This window comes from Cherax quadricarinatus, chromosome 41 (assembly GCF_038502225.1).
Source record: "Cherax quadricarinatus isolate ZL_2023a chromosome 41, ASM3850222v1, whole genome shotgun sequence".
Taxonomy (NCBI): domain Eukaryota; kingdom Metazoa; phylum Arthropoda; class Malacostraca; order Decapoda; family Parastacidae; genus Cherax; species Cherax quadricarinatus.
Window position 1 is genome coordinate 121,365 of NC_091332.1, and position 20,936 is coordinate 142,300.

General features: G+C 42.1%; 1 protein-coding gene across 3 annotated transcripts in view; it reads right to left on the minus strand.

The window, feature by feature from the left end:
* LOC128695829 (zinc finger protein 721-like) overlaps positions 1-20,936 on the minus strand; it is a 53,209-nt gene that overhangs the window by 26,944 nt on the left and 5,329 nt on the right. Inside the window, exons 2-6 of one of the 3 annotated variants that reach the window (XM_070092834.1) lie at positions 9,742-11,848; positions 9,358-9,463; positions 8,761-8,958; positions 8,120-8,223; positions 7,416-7,619 (exon numbers count right to left, since the gene is read on the minus strand). In XM_070092834.1, coding sequence (XP_069948935.1) covers positions 7,416-7,619; positions 8,120-8,223; positions 8,761-8,958; positions 9,358-9,463; positions 9,742-11,844 — 2,715 coding nt within the window. In that variant the 5' untranslated portion in view covers positions 11,845-11,848. Of the gene's footprint in view, positions 1-7,412; positions 7,620-8,119; positions 8,224-8,760; positions 8,959-9,357; positions 9,464-9,741; positions 11,849-20,936 lie in introns of all 3 variants that reach the window. The other 2 variants (XM_070092833.1, XM_053786712.2) reach the window with 2 other exon arrangements.

Genomic DNA, 20,936 nt, shown 5'->3' on the forward strand with positions numbered 1-20,936 from the left:
CTAGTTGGGTTATTGAGGCTAGGACTTTGGGTAGTTTCAAATTTAGGTTGGATAAATACATGAGTGGGATGGGTTGGATTTGAGTGGGACTTGCACATCAGAGCTTATTTCTTGGGTAGCATTGAAAATTGGGTAGGTCAAATGTTTGTTAGTGGGATGAATTGTAAAGGACCTGCCTAGTATGGGCCAACAGGCCTGCTGCAGTGTTCCTCCTTTCTTATGTTCTTATGTTCTTATGTAGTGACACCCCTGCTTTTCATTGGGGGGATGGTGCATCGTCTGCCAAGTCTTTTGCTTTCGTAGTGAGTGATTTTCGTGTGCAAGTTCGGTACTAGTCCCTCTAGGATTTTCCAGGTGTATATAATCATATATCTCTCCCTCCTGCATTCCAGGGAATACAGGTTTAGGAACCTCAAGCGCTCCCAGTAATTGAGGTGTTTTATCTCCGTTATGCGCGCCGTGAAAGTTCTCTGTACATTTTCTAGGTCGGCAATTTCACCTGCCTTGAAAGGTGCTGTTAGTGTGCAGCAATATTCCAGCCTAGATAGAACAAGTGACCTGAAGAGTGTCATCATGGGCTTGGCCTCCCTAGTTTTGAAGGTTCTCATTATCCATCCTGTCATTTTTCTAGCAGATGCGATTGATACAATGTTATGGTCCTTGAAGGTGAGATCCTCCGACATGATCACTCCCAGGTCTTTGACGTTGGTTTTTCGCTCTATTTTGTGGCCAGAATTTGTTTTGTACTCTGATGAAGATTTAATTTCCTCATGTTTACCATATCTGAGTAATTGAAATTTCTCATCGTTGAACTTCATATTGTTTTCTGCAGCCCACTGAAAGATTTGGTTGATGTCCGCCTGGAGCCTTGCAGTATCTGCAATGGAAGACACTGTCATGCAGATTCGGGTGTCATCTGCAAAGGAAGACACGGTGCTGTGGCTGACATCCTTGTCTATGTCGGATATGAGGATGAGGAACAAGATGGGAGCGAGTACTGTGCCTTGTGGAACAGAGCTTTTCACCGTAGCTGCCTCGGACTTTACTCTGTTGACGACTACTCTCTGTGTTCTGTTAGTGAGGAAATTATAGATCCATCGACCGACTTTTCCTGTTATTCCTTTAGCACGCATTTTGTGCACTATTACGCCATGGTCACACTTGTCGAAGGCTTTTGCAAAGTCTGTATATATTACATCTGCATTCTTTTTGTCTTCTAGTGCATTTAGGACCTTGTCGTAGTGATCCAATAGTTGAGACAGACAGGAGCGACCTGTTCTAAACCCATGTTGCCCTGGGTTGTGTAACTGATGGGTTTCTAGATGGGTGGTGATCTTGCTTCTTAGGACCCTTTCAAAGATTTTTATGATATGGGATGTTAGTGCTATTGGTCTGTAGTTCTTTGCTGTTGCTTTACTGCCCCCTTTGTGGAGTGGGGCTATGTCTGTTGTTTTTAGTAACTGTGGGACGACCCCCGTGTCCATGCTCCCTCTCCATAGGATGGAAAAGGCTCGTGATAGGGGCTTCTTGCAGTTCTTGATGAACACAGAGTTCCATGAGTCTGGCCCTGGGGCAGAGTGCATGGGCATGTCATTTATCGCCTGTTTGAAGTCATTTGGCGTCAGGATAACATCGGATAGGCTTGTGTTAATCAAATTTTGTGGCTGTCTCATAAAAAAATTCATTTTGATCTTCGACTCTCAGTCTGGTTAGCGGCTTGCTAAAAACTGAGTCATATTGGGACTTGAGTAGCTCACTCATTTCCTTGCTGTCATCTGTGTAGGACCCATCTTGTTTAAGTAGGGGCCCAATACTGGACGTTGTTCTCGATTTTGATTTGGCATAGGAGAAGAAATACTTTGGGTTTCTTTCGATTTCATTTATGGCTTTTAGTTCTTCCCGCGATTCCTGACTCCTAAAGGATTCTTTTAGCTTAAGTTCGATGCTTGCTATTTCTCTGACCAGAGAAGAGAGGGCCTAAAACTGATCCTTGTGGAACGCCACTAGTGACTAATCCCCATTCAGATTTCACTCCATTAATGGTAACTCTCTGCTTTCTATTGGTAAGCCATGCCTCTATCCATGCTGGAACTCTACCTCCTATACCATGAGCTGCCACTTTTTTCAAGAGTCTCCTGTGAGGTACTCTATCGAAGGCTTTACTAAAATCCAAATAAACAATATCATATTCCTTATCATTGTCAACTGCCTCAAATGTTCTATTGAAGAATGTCAGCAAGTTTGTCAGGCAGGAACGACCTCTCGTGAATCCATGCTGAGATTCATTTATCAAGTTATGCTCTTCAAGGTGACTTCTAATAATGTCAGCTATAATTGATTCTAATAACTTGTCCACTATAGATGTCAGGCTTATTGGACGGTAATTTGAAGGAACGGACTTATCCCCTGATTTGAATATAGGAACCACATTAGCCATCTTCCACAACTCTGGCACAACACCGGTAAGGATGGACGCATTGAATACACTCGTTAATGGCTGACTAAGCTCCATCTTGCATTCCTTAAGTACCCTGGAAAACAGCTCATTGGGTCCCAGGGACTTATTTTGCTTCAGTTTGTCTATCTGTTTAATAACCATGTCCCTCGTGACAGTAATATTAGTTAATTTAAATTCATTAGGAACTAAATAATTGTTAATTACTGGAATCTCATTTACATCTTCCTGTGTAAAAACTGACAAAAAATAGTCATTAAATAAGGAACACATTTCCAGTTCGTTATCCGTCAGCTGTCCATTCCCAATTTTCAGAGGTCCTACTTTTTCCTTCACCTTCGTCCTATACACTTGAAAGAACCCCTTTGGATTAGTCTTTGATTCACTAGCAACTCTAATTCATAGTCACGTTTAGCCTTTCTAATCCCCTTTTTTACTTCTCTTTTAAGCTAAACATATTGGTCAGTAAGGTTAACCTCTCCTCTTCTGATGCGCCTATGAATTCCCCTTTTCTCCCCTAATAGATGCTTTAACCTACTGTTAACCCATTTGGGATCGTTATTATTAGACCTAATATCTCTCCGGGGAATGTATATACTCTGGGCACGGTGTACATTATTAAGAAAAAAATCATAAAAACAGATCCCTTCATAATCATAAGTATGATCATCGCCAATAAAATCATTAGCTAGAAACCCCAATCAAGATTAGACAGATGTTCCCTAAGTCCATTATAGTCGGCAGAACGGAAATCAGGGATTTTTACTGTATTGTCATTATTCTTGCATTCCCAGTTAATGCTAAAAGTGATGGATTTGTGATCACTTGCGCCAAGCTCTTCAGTGATCTCCAGATTATTCACGACAAGACTAGGTCTAGCAAATTATTACCCCTGGTAGGCTCTGTTACGCTCTGCTTCAGAAAACAGTCCTGAACTGTTTCCATAAAGTCACTGGACTCTAGATTACCTGTCAAAGAATTCCAGTCAATTTGACTAAAGTTAAAGTCCCCTACTATGACTATGTCATTGTGTCTAGAAGCCCTAACAATCTCGTCCCAAAGAAGTCTCCCTCTATCGTGATCCAAGCCTGGAGGTCGGTATATTACACTAAAATTAGTTTTTCTTGACCCTCTACAAACTCTACCCAAACAGATTCTGTTACTGCTCCATCTATTTTTATACCTGTTTTTATGCAAAAATTAATATTTTCTCGAACATATAATGCAACTCCTCCCCCTTCCCATTACATCTATCCACATTGAACAACTTAAATCCCTGAATATTACACTCAGCAGTCATATCCCGACTCTTTAAATCATACCACGTTTCAGTTAATGCAATGATATCAAAGTTCCCAGCACATGCTACCAAACATAGTTCATTAATTTTATTTCTTGCACTTCGACTGTTAGCATAAAATACCATCATATGTTTTTTTCTTCTGCACATTTTTCCTATTGATCTTCGTTTTTACACAATTTCTGAAATTATCATTACCCAGAGTTACTCCATGACAGTTACTACTAAGATTCTTAATATTAGAGCATAAGTCAATATATCCATACTCATTATTTATCATTTATAAACCCATACCTCAAACTAATCCTAGTTTAAAGTCCTAACAACCCCCTCAACTGAGTTAGCAAGAAAACCCACACCTGCCCTGGATAAGTGAACCCCATCCCTGGCATACATGTCATTTCGGCCATAGAAGTTGTCCCAGTTGTCAATGAATGGTACTGCATTATCCTTACAGTGTTTATCCTGGAGTTTACCTGGAGAGAGTTCCGGGGGTCAACGCCCCCGCGGCCCGGTCTGAGACCAGGCCTCCTGGTGGATCAGAGCCTGATCAACCAGGCTGTTGCTGCTGGCTGCACGCAAACCAACATACGAGCCACAGCCCGGCTGATCCGGAACTGACTTTAGGTGCTTGTCCAGTGCCAGCTTGAAGACTGCCAGGGGTCTGTTGGTAATCCCCCTTATGTGTGCTGGGAGGCAGTTGAACAGTCTCGGGCCCCTGACACTTATTGTATGGTCTCTTAACGTGCTAGTGACACCCCTGCTTTTCATTGGGGGGATGGTGCATCGTCTGCCAAGTCTTTTGCTTTCGTAGTGGGTGATTTTCGTGTGCAAGTTCGGTACTAGTCCCTCTAGGATTTTCCAGGTGTATATAATCATGTATCTCTCCCTCCTGCGTTCCAGGGAATACAGGTTTAGGAACCTCAAGCGCTCCCAATAATTGAGGTGTTTTATCTCCGTTATGCGCGCCGTGAAAGTTCTCTGTACATTTTCTAGGTCGGCAATTTCACCTGCCTTGAAAGGTGCTGTTAGTGTGCAGCAATATTCCAGCCTAGATAGAACAAGTGACCTGAAGAGTGTCATCATGGGCTTGGCCTCCCTAGTTTTGAAGGTTCTCATTATCCATCCTGTCATTTTTCTAGCAGATGCGATTGATACAATGTTATGGTCCTTGAAGGTGAGATCCTCCGACATGATCACTCCCAGGTCTTTGACGTTGGTGTTTCGCTCTATTTTGTGGCCAGAATTTGTTTTGTACTCTGATGAAGATTTAATTTCCTCATGTTTACCATATCTGAGTAATTGAAATTTCTCATCGTTGAACTTCATATTGTTTTCTGCAGCCCACTGAAAGATTTGGTTGATGTCTGCCTGGAGCTTTGCAGTGTCTGCAATGGAAGACACTGTCATGCAGATTCGGGTGTCATCTGCAAAGGAAGACACGGTGCTGTGGCTGACATCCTTGTCTATGTCGGATATAAGGATGAGGAACAAGATGGGAGCGAGTACTGTGCCTTGTGGAACAGAGCTTTTCACCGTAGCTGCCTCGGACTTTACTCTGTTGACGACTACTCTCTGTGTTCTGTTAGTGAGGAAATTATAGATCCATCGACCGACTTTTCCTGTTATTCCTTTAGCACGCATTTTGTGCGCTATTACGCCATGGTCACACTTGTCGAAGGCTTTTGCAAAGTCTGTATATATTACATCTGCATTCTTTTTGTCTTCTAGTGCATTTAGGACCTTGTCGTAGTGGTCCAATAGTTGAGACAGACAGGAGCGACCTCTTCTTGGCAAAATGCCACATATAACAGGGCACCCCCCCTTCTTCCTAATTATGTCTATAGCTGTCCTGAACTTTCTAATTAAATCCTCACTTCTACACTTGCCTACATCATTGCCTCCAGCACTGAGGCAAATAATATGATTGATCCCATTACCGTTCATGATGTTGTCAAGCCGGCTAACAATGTCCTCCATCCCAGCCCCAGGAAAGCAAACCCTCTCTCTCCTACTCCTGTCCTTCAAGCAGAATGCCCTATCCATGTATCTTACCTGGCTATCCCCAACAACAACAATATTCTTACCTTCCTTGTTGTCTTTCGTCGTGACGATCCCAGTAGTTGACTCACATTCGTCGGGTAGCACCGAGAATGAGTTGGAGGTTTCCACAAGAGTTTCCACACCAGTCTCTTTCTTCTTCATCGTTTCTGGCTTTCCATTCGTCTTCTTGATCGTCAACTTCGTTCCCTGCTGTCCAGCCACTGACCACGATCCCTTCTTGACCTGAGGACTCGAAACAGGAGGACTACTACGAATCCTCTTGTTTTCCTCGGTCAATCGCCGTATCTCCATCTTTGCTACCCTCAATTCTTCCTTAAGCTGCTGGTAAAGTTGCTCGATGGAGGGCATCTTGGTTCAGTCCACGGGGAGCACACAAGACACTTCTTCACAGAGTTAAGTACAGGTCACCACTGAGTTAAGTACAGGTCACCACTGAGTTAAGTACAGGTCACCACTGAGTTAAGTACAGGTCTCCACTGAGTTAAGTACAGGTCACCACTGGGTTAAGTACAGGTCACCACTGAGTTCAGTACAAATCACCACTGACTATGGAACAATGCTCTTCTCCAGAGTGAGGGACTGACCACCTCAAAACTTCAAGGGTGATGGACTGATTACATCGTCTTCAAGTATCTTCTGCTTCTATCAACTTTTCTGTACTCGACTGAAGAAGCCTACTGTGTAGGCGAAACGTTTCGAAATAAAGATACCTAAATGTTGCATATGTGTCTTACCTAACAACCTGTCGGTATTTTATACCATTTTAATGTTCACACTGACTTCACTCGGCTATCCTGTGTGGATAATCCTCCGGGTTAAAAATCCGAAGAAATCTTATCGCCTCTTCTGCTGTCTCCATTTTTAGTCACCTTTGTATATGAGTGATGAAGCATACTGTGCAAGCGAAACATTTCAGAATTAAAGGTACCTAATTGTTGCATATGTACAGTATGATATTATTATAATTATTAATGAGATATATGGTATGTAATATAACCTGCTGGTATGTAGCACTTCCAATAGTGTTAAAAGAGAATTATTAATGTCACCTCACAACATTTACTAAGATCCTGTATGATCCTTGACATAACATAAAAACGGGTCCATGCTAGACAGGTCTTTCTCAAAAACAAGGCACGTCTCTGTCAAGCCCAAGAAAGGCCTTTGTCAAACCTAAAGTAGGTCTTTGTCGAACTCAAAGAGGTCTGTGCGGAAAAGGATACCTATATACAGTTCAGAATATTTATTAAAGGAAACATTCGCCCCGGATTAATTGATGAAGCCACTGACGGCGAAACGTTTCCTTTAATAAATGCCCTGAAATGGAAGCGTGTCTTTTTCCATAGTTTGCTTGTATAACCACGCCATTTACAACCAAGGCAGGTCCTTTTGAAACCGTGTGCACATCCTTTTTCAAACTCTAGGGAAGTCCTTCTCAAATCCAAAGCAGGTCCTTACAGCAAAGGCACGTTCTTTTTAAACCCAAAGCAGGTCCTTCACAAAAGTAATGTAGGTTTCTCATGCTGCCCTAGGCAGGTTTTTCTCAAACCCAAGAAAATTTAAAAATTATAATTGGCTTATAATAGTGATTACCACAGTTCGTGTGATGGTTGTAGACGTGTGGATAAGGTCTGGGGTTGGGGCTTCAGTGGTGGGTGTGGGCGAAGGACTGTTGCTTGAACTAGAGTAGGTGTTCTTGCTGGCGTCAGAGCGGGTTTCTCCATCTTTGCGTGAGGCGATACCGTTTCCCCCTGACGTGGACGCTATAGTCGTCTCACATTTGTGTGAACGTAGACTCACCTGCAGGATACATGTTAATTTTCTGTAATATCGTAAGACCCTTTGTTTTATTAACATATGTATCAATATCATCAAAAATTACGAATAAATTATTTGAACATATTAACCGAACAAATATCAGTAGTAACTGATTGGTAGAAATACAGTTTATTTGGTTTAATGTTCTTAAAATTTTGTGGTTCCTCAGTACTCGGTTAAAGTGTTAATTTAAATGCTATTTAATTCAAGTGTCCTAAGCATTTAATCATTAGTTTCGTAAGTTTATTGACAATTATAAGAACTGAAAAGTTATTATAAAATAATAAAAAATTAAGCAAAACTAAAAAATATGTAAGCATCATTAGCTAAGAGACTTCAGATGAGATCGATCAGACATCAATGAAATCTATGCTTCACAGGACCTTAAAGGGGGGAGTGACCTCCGGTGCTCCTTAATCCAGATTGCACCACTTACTGCATCTCTCGCCTCTGTAGGTAGCTCGGGTGGAGGAAGAACCTACCTTGTACCTGAAAGACCTGCCGCAGATGTCACAGGTGTAGGGCATCACACCGGTGTGGATCCTCTGGTGGACCAGGTATGACACGCGCTGCCGGAACGCCTTACCTGCCAACACACACCTCAGTTACACCTGCCCCACCAACACCTGCCCCTCCGGCAGGCTGGTCAGGGCTTAGTGGCGAGACTAGACAGTAGTAGTCCTGAACACCTAACTATTCTCTGCTCTCTTTCTCATCTTTCTTAGTAGAAGAATTCGCTAAGAGTATATTATGGTATTATTCTGCAATAAGAATATATTCACCCAAAGCTGCAGACAGTAAGCAATACCCCAGCTTCAGTCACCCAAATGTAGATTAATTTAGTAGCACTGATTTTGCAAAATATAGCAACAAAAAAGCTAACTTAAAACGTGAGAAGAATATCCAGTGAAATCAAATAGTCTGATTGTTTATTGGATTATTAGAGCAAGTTTACTGACGTGTCACCATCCAACAAGATTACACTGGAATAGCAACACACAAATAGCCTTGCAGAGTGTCAATTTAGAGTTGGTGAGCAGAAAGTTAGGTATGTCCTCATCCCTACTACTTTCCGGTGTCATTTTCTGTTTGGTTTCGCAGGGAATAGAGGGAGTGGACTTACCACATGTCTCACAGACGAAGGGCTTCTCCCCGGTGTGGATCCTGACGTGGTTGTGGAGCGTTGACATCTCTTTGAAGGCCCGCCCGCAGTACGAGCACTGGTGCGGCTTGTCGTCTGAATGGTAAAGGATGTGCTTGTGGTAGCTCTGTTGGAAGGTGAAGGTTTTCCCACACTCAGCGCATGCGTATGGTGTCTCGCCTGCAAGAGAAATGAAATGTGACAAATCTGGAAAAGACAATGAAAGAGTGAAATCTACGCATGTATGGACACAGTGTTTGATAGTCCTCTTCCTCTTTCTTTTTGCCAAAACAAAGGATAACTGGCATTGAGAGAGTGCTAGAAGCTGATGCAAAGTTAGGCATTAAAGTTGTTATTGAGGTCAGTCATCTTGTAGTTATGCAAATACTGAAGTGAAAGGTAATGGCGAAATAGTTAAGTAATGCTGATACGAAAGTCGAGTGATGGAGTGCTACAGAAGGTTACAGACCAGGGAAAATGCTTCCATCAGCTGAAAGTGATACCAAGGTTAGGAATAGAAAATAGTAGCAATATTGGCTGATAAAATGGCTTAATAGTCCGAAAGTGACGCCTACTAACCTGTGTGGAGACGTTTGTGCTTCTTGAGGAAGTATTTAGTAGTGAAGGACTTCCTGCACACCTCGCACTCCCACTGCTTGTTGTCAGTCTTTCCGCCCCCGTTCTCCTGTGGAAGACAATGATCAGCTCTCTCTCTCTCTCTCTCTCTCTCTCTCCCTATCTTTCAAGAATAACTTGGACAAACACTTTGTAAACATAGGATTCAACTATCCACAATTTACTCTGGGTATTTGCCAGTGACACCCTAATGGAAGTTCGAGAACTACACAGGATATCCAGTTGGCTATAGTCTACTCCGAGTGTAGTATTCAGAAGCAGACTTAATGCTACACATTGCTGTGGCTGTCAGTGAAGAAACATAACACTACATTTGCAGACACTGACCTTCTTGGTGAAGTTAGTGGCAGCAGCAGATCCTGGAGACCTGTGTTGGAGGATTGATTCACCTTGCTGTTCCCTCCGGGGGTCTGTTACCCCCTCTGGTACCTCACCCTCCATCGTTGGGCACACTTCACACGTTGCCGCCTCCTTCTGCACATCTATCATCTGGACAGGACTGTCTGGAGACTCCTTCAGTTTTTCCACCGGGTACAGATTGGTGGGTATAATCAAGGGCGGCACACGTAGCCCCGTCTTAGTGTCGGTACCAAGGAGTGTCATGTTGGAACTGAGACTTGGCACTATGCTGTGGCATTGTTGGTAGACCAGGTGCTGAGACATGGCCAGCGTGCTGTGAATTTTTTCTCCCAGGCCGGGAATGTCTATTGTCTGTCCACCCGACAGAGGAGTACCCTCGGGACCTGCCAGAGAGAGTTCGCTGATGTAAGTGGTTGGATGTAGGCGTGCTGGATCGCCCTGTGGGAACCCCAACTTGTTGAAATTCACGAGGGGAAAACTGTTTCTTCTTGTTTCTGTGTATGTGTGGCCATCGTCCTGAGCATGAACACTGCTAGGTGGGGACTCCGCTTTGTGGGGCTGGGGAGATACCACAGCCACGGGGCTGTTTTGTGAGTGCCCACTTCCCACTATGCGACCTGCAGCTGCCTCCGTTAGTGCTTGATGCTGAGAAACTCCCGCTTTCTTCTCCTCTTTAAAGTCGGTGTATTCTATGCGTGGACGACCAGCGCTAAAGTTTTGCTGCAGCATATGACATGGAAAGACAATATTATTTTTATATGGAGGAAAGTACACATCTGAGGGCGACTTCTGTGGCTGAGGTGTTGCCTTAGAATGAAGGTTGATGTAGGTTTGAGTGTCATGTCCCCAGGAAGGTTGGTCCTGTAATTCTTTGGTTTGTAACTTATTTTGCCGGTGAATATCCAGTTGTGATTGTTGAAAAGGTCTTTGTTGTTGCTGCTGCACGTGTTCCTTTACCTGTTGCTGTTCAGCGTTTTGGCTTTGAGAATGATGATTCATAAACTGGTTCGCTGCTAGGTGCTCTACGGTGACACTTTGTTCAGAAGATTGCTTGATTGTTTGTGGAGGTGAGTACTGCAACGGTGAGTGTGAATGGTGATGCAGCGACTGTGACAGTTGGTACTGCTGGCCAGGGACTTCACATGATGTACTACAGTCTTCACCAGTAGATTTGTTCTCGTTCATCAGTGTCTCCAACCAGTTTTTGGCGTCCCCCAGACTAGAGCTTTTGACCCTCTGTCTGGAGGAGGGGGAAGGTGAGGACGTCTTGCCCGGCTGTAGACGGTCAGTGCCTGTGCCATGGTACCGCTTCTCGTGCAGTTCCTTCCTGGCCTTCGTGGTAAAGGTCTTCTTGCAGATATGGCAGGTGGCTGGCGAGGACGGGTCGTGAAACATGCGAGTATGTACCAGCAGACTGCCCTTCATCTTGAAGGTCTTGGGGCACTGGTCGCACATGTAACGACGGTCACTGTGGTCTTCCCGAACATGGTTACGGTAGGCTTCGAAGTCCTTGAACTTTTTTTTACATAGCTTACAAGTGACATCAAAAAAATTACTTTTAGCGTGAATTATGTCTTTGTGAATTTTTAAGAAGTGTTCAGATGAGAAGACAAGGCCACATAGGTCGCAGTTGTGAGGTTGGACAGAGGTGTGGTCAGAGGCAGAGGCAGGGCTGGCCACAGATTGAACTCTTCCACCACTCGTTGAACTCACACTAGTTGACTCCCGAGTCTCCGGCAGCGTCCTGGCCACGGCGGTTGGGCTGTGCGGGGAAACTCTGCCATCATTTATCTCTAAATGCTCGAGGGTAGGAATGACCTCGGGGGAGCTGATAGGCGGGTAACCGGGAGTGCTGAGGGCAGACGTGGGCGTGCCAGGGTCAGAACAGTGATTGTGCTGGGAGGGCAGGTGGGCCGCCAAGTGATGGTGGAAAGCCTGTAAGCCATTGACGGAGGCGCTGCAGATAGGGCAGGCCAGAGGCCTGGTGAGGGCAGTGGCCACACGTTGCTGTAGGTCGCCAACATTGATCAGTGACTCCCGTTCACACACTGGACACGCCAGGTACCCCATCCTGCTGGGAAAACACGATCATTCAGCCTCTGTTTATATACACGTTAATTTTGAACTCAAAATGTGCTCTCATACAGTATGAACAAATATACAGTGCTAGTCACGGCGAAAATCAAAGGCCTACCATACAAGGGGGTCTTTTTTCGTCAGTACATTATGCCGGGTAGCAGCCGTTAGCACGATGTCACAGCCTGCCGCGCACTCCACATTGACTCCTCAGTACTCACGTGGCTTCCGTGGTGAGAGGAAGTGTTGCACTTTTGTCTCTCATTCGCCCCATCTTTTGTCCGGTGTTCCCTTTGGTTTTGGGGTTATACATGTTTGATTATGGGTAAAAGGAAGTCTTTAACACCTGAAACTATAGCTCAAATCATAGGTCTTCACAAAGCTGGGCACCAGACGAAAGAAATAGTGGAGAATGTTGGTGTGTGTGTGAGCGTTCAGTGAGGAACTGGGTACAGCGTTTCAAGGCTGGTGGCAGTGTTGAGTTACCGTCTGCCAAACCTCGGCCTGGCCCCTCGAAGAAGACATCTGTTTGTACCTTAACTGTGTTAAAGAAGCAGTTAGAGAGTACACCTAAGATAACTGCTAGATAACTGAAGGAAAAGAACCCACATCTTCTCTCAGAGGTGTCTGTAAGAACTGTTAACAGACGTGTATCAGAACTGGGCTACAGTAGTCACTGCCAGGTTATGAAATCGATCCTCTCCAAGCCATAGAAGAAACGTAGGCTGGATTATGCAAAGAAATATCTTCACCGGAATCCTCAACAGTGGCCTGATGTACTTTGGAGTGATGAAGCAACCTTCACCATCACCTGTAACTGTGGAGGGGGGATGTGTACCAGCCCAGAGGTAGTGACCCGCTAGACCCACTCTACACCTGTGGGACCACCAAACACTCAGGGGTATTTGGTGGTGTTTCAGTGCTCAGTGTTGGTGAACTCACTGTGCTTCCCAAAAACCAGTATATGAACCAGTATAATTACCTGGAGTTATTGTGTGACAATTTACCTGAGGCATTTGACAAGTGTGGGGCTACGGTTTTTATGCAGTATAGTGCACCATGTCATACCGCCAAATCTGTAGTTCAGTGGCTTAAGGACTGTGAAGTAAGGTTCTTTAATGACTGGCCAAGTAATTCCCCAGACCTAAACCTTATTGAGAGCCTCTGGTCAATAGTGAAATGAAGTTTACTGGGCAAGGATATCAGTTCCATCCTGCGGCTGGAGGCTGCTCTACATGAATCATGGAATAATATACCTCCCTAAATCCTCAAGAATTTGTGTCTTCCTACACGGCTGAGGGACGTGATAAGCGTAAAGGACGCAGCACCAAGTATTAAAACCTCAGTGTGTGCAAATATATATATTATAATCTTTCATGGTGATAAATTAGACACATGTGCAACTCTTGGGTATCTTTATTGAGGAAACGTTTCGCCACACAGTGGCTTCATCAGTCCATACAAGATTCTCCTTTGTATGGACTGATGAAGCCACTGTGTGGCGAAACGTTTCCTCAATAAAGATACCCAAGAGTTGAAGATTGAGACACTTATGCAATATATGGGAATCTTTATTCAGGAAACGTTTCGCCACACAGTGGCTTCATCAGTCCGATTCAAAGTAGAAAGGCGTAAGGAGAGGAGGAGTTTGAGGTAATCAGTCCCTCAGCCTGGAGTCGATGTGTTCAGTCCATTAATCTTGTAGATTGATGGACTGAACACATCGACTCCTTACGCCTTTCTACTTTGTATCGGACTGATGAAGCCACTGTGTGGCGAAACGTTTCCTGAATAAAGATTCCCATATGTTGCATAAGTGTCTCAATCTTCAACTTGTCGGTTTTTCAAACCATTCATCACATACCCAAGAGTTACACATGTGTCTAATTTATCAACGTGTCGGTTCTCTGAACCATTCATCTACAATCTTTCATGGTATGTGTTTGTTTTTTGGTATGTGTGTGGGGGAGGGGCGGCATAATTCCTTGACTAGCACTGTAAGTACACATATCAATTCATGCAATAAGATCACAGTAAACAGGTGATTTTAAAATATGCAAAACAACCACTGTGACAGAGTAGTGAAATTCCAAGCGCTTTCGTGACTACTCACATTGTCAAGGAACTATGAAAGTAATACATCAAAGGAAGGCAATTAAAGGGCTCAGACCACACCTCACAGTCAACCCCCACAACAAAGAAACACCTGACGCGCGACAATACCCGACTCATAAGAAAAGAGGAACACTGCAGTAGGTCCGCTGGTCCAACTAGACAGGTCCTCACGACATCCCACTAACAAAATATTCTACCCAAGAAATAAGGTTTATTATTTGTCCAATGTATTATCAAACTCTTCCCAAATTTTATTAATTATAAATGAATCTAATTTATATAAACCAAAGGAAATATTCATATTATTTTCAAAACTGCTTTTTATGAAACAAGATTCAATTATATTTCTGTCAACCATGGACTTGCTTGATACAACTTTCTCAACTTTTTGAAAATCAATTGGATGGTTAAAATCTCTCACATGAATAAATAGAGCATTGGAGTCTTGTCCAGTTCTAATGCTATATTTATGTTGTTTTAATCTTAGTTCGAGATTTTTACCAGTTTGACCGTAATAAACTTTATCGCAAATTTTACAAGGAATCTTATAGACACATCCATCAGCATTTTGGGGGAAATTCTTTATCAAAAGTTTTTTTTTTACTGTATCAAAATTTTTAAATACAACTTTAATATTAAAAGTCTTAAGAAGAGAAGGCAAATCATCCAGGTTTTCATGGTAAGGGAGAACCAACATATTTTTAGTTGAATAAGGCCTGTTTGTGTGCTCTTGAGTGGTGACCTGTACTTTGAGTGCTGACCTGTACTTAACTCTGTGAAGAAGTGTCTTGTTTGCTCCCATGGACTGAACCAAGATGCCCTCCATCGAGCAACTTTACCAGCAACTTAAGGAAGAATTGAGGGCAGCGAAGATGGAGATACGGCGACTGACCGAGGAAAACAAGAGGATTCGTAGTAGTCCTCCCGTTTCGAGTCCTCAGGTCAAGAAGGGATCGTGGTCAGTGGTTGGACAGCAGGGGACGACGAAGTTGACGATCAAGAAGACGAATGGAAAGCCAGAAACGATGAAGAAGAAAGAGATTGCTGTGGAAACTCCCGTGGAAACCTCCAACGCATTCTCGGTGCTACCCGACGAATGTGAGTCTACTACTGGGATCGTCACGACGAACGACAACAAGGAAGGTAAGAATATTGTTGTTGTTGGGGATAGCCAGGTTAGATACATGGATAGAGCATTCTGCTTGAAGGACAGGAGTAGGAGACAAAGGGTATGCTTTCCTGGGGCTGGGATGGAGGACATTGTTAGCCGGCTTGACAACATCATGAACGGTAATGGGATCAATCCTATTATTTGCCTCAGTGCTGGAGGCAATGATGTAGGCAAGCGTAGAAGTGAGGATTTAGTTAGAAAGTTCAGGACAGCTATAGACATGATTAGGAAGAAGGGGGGGCACCCTGTTATATGTGGCATTTTGCCAAGAAGAGGTGTTGGTAATGAATGGTTGTCCAGAGCAATTGGTATTAATTGTTGGCTGGATAAACACTGTAAGGATAATGCAGTACCATTCATTGACAACTGGGACAACTTCTATGGCCGAAATGACATGTATGCCAGGGATGGGGTTCATTTATCCAGGGCAGGTGTGGGTTTTCTTGCTAACTCAGTTGAGGGGGTTGTTAGGACTTTAAACTAGGATTAGTTAGAGGTATGGGTTTTGAAATGATTAATAATGAATATGGATATATTGACTTATGCTCTGATATTAAGAATCTTAATAGTAACTGTCATGGAGTAACTCTGGGTAATGATAATTTCAGAAATTGTGTAAAAACAAAGATGAATAGGAAAAATGTGCAGAAGAAAAAACATATGATGGTATTTTATGCTAACAGTCGAAGTGCAAGAAATAAAATTAATGAACTACGTTTGGTAGCATGTGCTGGGAACTTTGATATCATTGCATTAACTGAAACGTGGTATGATTTAAAGAGTCGGGATATGACTGCTGAGTGTAATATTCAGGGATTTAAGTTATTCAATGTGGATAGATGTAATGGGAAGGGGGGAGGAGTTGCATTGTATGTTCGAGAAAATATTAATTGTTGCATAAAAACAGGTATAAAAATAGATGGAGCAGTAACAGAGTCTGTTTGGGTAGAGTTCGTGGAGGGTCAAGAAAAACTAATTCTAGGTGTAATATACCGACCTCCAGGCTTGGATCACGATAGAGGGAGACTTCTTTGGGACGAAATTGTTAGGGCTTCTGGACACAGTAACGTAGTCATAGTAGGGGACTTTAACTTTAGCCAAATTGACTGGAATTCTTTGACAGGTAATCTAGAGTCCAGTGACTTCATGGAAACAGTTCTGGGCTGTTTTCTGAAACAGAGTGTAACTGAACCTACCAGGGGTAATAATTTGCTAGACCTAGTCTTGTCAAATAAGGAAACACTCGTGAATAATCTGGAGATCACTGAAGAGCTTGGCGCAAGTGATCACAAATCCATCACCTTTAGCATTAATTGGGAATGCAAGAATAATGATAATACAGTAAAAATCCCCGATTTTCGTTCTGCCGATTATAATGGACTTAGGGAACATCTGTCTAATCTTGATTGGGGTTATCTAGCTAATGATTTTATTGACGATAATCATACTTATGAATATGAAGGGATCTGCTTTTATGATTGTTTTCTCAATAATGTACACAGTGCCCAGAGTATATACATTCCCAAGAGAGAAATTAGGTCTAATAATAACGATCCCAAATGGGTTAACAGAAGGCTAAAGCATCTATTAGGGGAGAAAAGGGGAATTTATAGGCGCATCAGAAGAGGAGAGGTTAACCTTACTGACCAATATGTTCAGCTTAAAAGAGAAGTAAAAAAGGCGATTAGAAAGGCTAAACGTGACTATGAAATTAGAGTTGCTAATGAATCAAAGACTAATCCAAAGGGGTTCTTTCAAGTGTATAGGACGAAGGTGAAGGAAAAAGTAGGACCTCTGAAATCTGGGAATGGACAGCTGACGGATAATGAACTGGAAATGTGTTCCTTATTTAATGACTATTTTTTGTCAGTTTTTACACAGGAAGATGTAAATGAGATTCCAGTAATTAACAATTATTTAGTTCCTGATGAATTTAAGTTAACTAATATTACTGTCACGAGGGACATGATTATTAAACAGATAGACAAACTGAAACAAAATAAGTCCCCGGGACCCGATGAGTTGTTTTCAAGGGTACTTAAGGAATGCAAGATGGAGCTTAGTCAGCCATTAACGAGTGTATTCAATGCGTCCATCCTTACCAGTGTTGTGCCAGAGATGTGGAAGATGGCTAATGTGGTTCCTATATTCAAATCAGGGGATAAGTCCACTCCTTCAAATTACCGTCCAATAAGCCTGACATCTATAGTGGGCAAGTTATTAGAATCAATTATAGCTGACATTATCAGAAGTCACCTTGAAGAGCATAACTTGATAAATGAATCTCAGCATGGATTCACGAGAGGTCGTTCCTGCCTGACAAACTTACTGACGTTCTTCAATAGAACATTTGAGGCAGTTGACAGTGATAAGGAATATGATATTGTTTATTTGGATTTTAGTAAAGCCTTCGACAGAGTACCTCACAAGAGACTCTTAAGAAAAGTGGCAGCTCATGGTATAGGAGGTAAAGTTCTAGCATGGATTGAGGCATGGCTTACCAATAGAAAGCAGAGAGTTACCATTAATGGAGTGAAATCTGAATGGGGATTAGTCACTAGTGGCGTTCCACAAGGATCAGTTTTAGGCCCTCTCTTGTTCATAATTTACATTAATGACCTTGATGAAGGGATTACTAGTGACATGAGTAAGTTTGCTGATGATACAAAGATAGGCCGTATAATTCACTCTGAGGAGGATATCAATGAACTCCAGGACGATTTGAACAAATTAATGTCTTGGTCTGAGAAATGGCAGATGAAGTTTAATGTGGATAAGTGTAAGGTACTTGCCCTTGGTAATGAAAATAACCCTCGAAGCTATAATCTAGGTGAAGTAGAGCTTGGTCATACAGAATGTGAAAAAGACTTGGGAGTCATGGTAAGCAGAAATCTAAAGCCAAGACAGCAGTGCCTCAGTGTGCGCAACAAGGCCAACAGATTACTTGGATTTATCTCAAGAAGTATAAGTAACAGAAGTCCAAAAGTTATTTTACAGCTCTATACATCACTAGTGAGGCCTCATTTAGATTATGCTGCTCAGTTTTGGTCCCCTTACTACAGGATGGACATAGACTCATTAGAGAACATACAGAGAAGAATGACTAAAATGATTTACTGTGTAAGGAACCTCCCGTATGAAGATAGACTTAAAGCCTTAAATCTCCACTCACTGGAGAGGCGTAGAATGAGGGGAGATATCATTGAAGTGTATAAGTGGATGACGGGCATAAACAAGGGAGACATTAATAAAGTACTGAGGGTGTCGAACCAGGTAAGAACCAGGAATAATGGATTTAAGTTGGATAAATTTAGATTTAGAAAGGACATAGGTAAGTACTGGTTTTCTAACAGAGTTGTAGATGCGTGGAACAGTCTTCCCAGTGGGGTGATAGAGGCTAGGACCTTGGGTAGCTTTAAGAAGAGACTGGACAAATATATGAGCGGGAGGGGCTGGGTTTGATTGGTGTTGGGGGGTGCGGGAGTTGTTTCTTGAGTAGCTTTAGGTAGATGTCGTTTTGATAAGGGCCTGCCTCGTATGGGCCTAGGCCTCGTATTCTTATGTTCTTATGTTCTTATGTCCAGTAGTATTTCTAGCAATTTTAAATGATTTATCTTACATGCAGATCATTGTATCCTACATTCTTATGCTCTCTGATGAGAAAACAGACATGATGTGAAGAATAATAGTGGACATAGGAACAGTATTTGTAGGTTTTCTGTAAATTTTAAATTTGAATTCATTATTACTCTTAATAATTAAAACATCTAGAAAAAGCAATGAGTTATTTTCCTCAAACTCAACAGAATGTAGATATACACCATTTCCTTGGAAAATTAAATAGCTTAGCCCATTCTATGAACTTTACTGTTGAGTTTGAGGAAAATAACTCATTGCCTTTTCTAGATGTTTTAATTATTAAGAGTAATAATGAATTCAAATTTAAAATTTACAGAAAACCTACAAATAACTGTTCCTATGTCCACTATTATTCTTCACATCAAGATAGAGTTAAAATGTCTGTTTTCTCATCAATGTTTTTGAGAGCTTTACGTATTTGTGGTCCAGAGTTCATAGATGAAGAAATATCCAAAATTTATGAAATAGCCAATGATTTGAAATACCCGAGAAATGTAATTGATAAATCATTTAAAATTGCTAGAAATACATTTTACAACCCAAAAAGGGACAACCAGCCTTATTCAACTAAAAATATGTTGGTTCTCCCTTATCATGAAAACCTGGATGATTTGCCTTCTCTTCTTCAGACTTTTAATATTAAAGTTGTATTTAAAAATTTTGATACAGTAAAAAAAAACTTTTGATAAAGAATTCCCCCCAAAATGCTGACGGATGTGTCTATAAGATTCCTTGTAAAATTTGCGATAAAGTTTATTACGGTCAAACTGGTAAAAGTCTCGAACTTAGATTAAAACAAGAAATTCTTCACGGCTGCTACAACTAACCCATCTCTTTGGGAAGGACCTACTTCCACTGGGAAATCCCGCCTTCGAGTGACTATGTCCTCGTCTGCTACACGTCCTTATCCACTGACGCCTATATAACCGCCAGTCTTCTTGCCTTTGCTCCAGATTCTCCTCCACCACGATGCTGTGAACACTAACTCCAAGGCCGAGGGACTGATTACCTCATCTTTTGTATATAGTTCTGCTGTCTTCCAATTATGTCCTAGAATCTGTATTGATAAAGCCACTGGATGGCGAAACGTCTACAATAAAGATATCCAGATGTTGCACATGTGACTTAACTTTCATATTGTCGGTATTTTATACCTTTCTTGCACAACTCCATTGTTGACAGAAATATAATTGAATTTTGTTTCATAAAAAGCATTTTGAAAATAATATGAATATTTCCTTTGGTTTATATAAATTAGATTCATTTATAATTAGTAAAATTTGGGAAGAGTTTAATAATACATTGGACAAATAATAAATCTTATTTCTTGGGTAGAATATTTTGTTAGTGGGATGTCGTGAGGACCTGTCTAGTTGGACCAGCGGACCTACTGCAGTGTTCCTCTTTTCTTATGAGTCGGGTATTGTCGCGCGTCAGGTGTTTCTTTGTTGTGGGAGTTGACTGTGAGGTGTGGTCTAAGCCCTTTAATTGCCTTCCTTTGATGTATTACTTTCATAGTTCCTTGACAATGTGAGTAGTCACGAAAGCGCTTGGAATTTCACTACTCTTTCACAGTGGTTGTTTTGCATATCAATTCATGTGTAAAAGCACACGTACACTTACAACACATAAACCTATCTTATTATTAGGCATGCAAACATCCATAATCATGTGATATTATTTTTAACATAGCTGTGTTTTTGGAGCAGAAGCTGTGTAACCCCTACGGGTTTAGCGTTCCCTCCATGACTGTAATAACAATAATAATAAATAATATGGAGCAGGATAAGAAGAATTAAAAGTAACGAACTTGAGTCAACACTTTCCGGTTACCGACCATCGGCAGCTGGACCTGATGGCATTCATATTTGTATGCATCAACATTTACATCCCACGTCTGCTTAATCTTGTTTGGTAGCAAGGGGTTCTTCCTCGTTTATGGAAAACTGCCATTGTTCTGTCCTTTCATAAGCCAGGTACATTGGGCCATGATGCCTCTCACCATCGACCCATTGTTCTTACAAGTTCAGTTTGCAAGTTGTTAGAACGTCTGGTAAATAAACGTCTGGTGTGGTTATTTGGAGGAGCATTATTGCCTTTCTACTCGTCAATTTGGCTTTCGTAAGGGCCGACCCACTAACAATCCCTTACTCCATTTAGA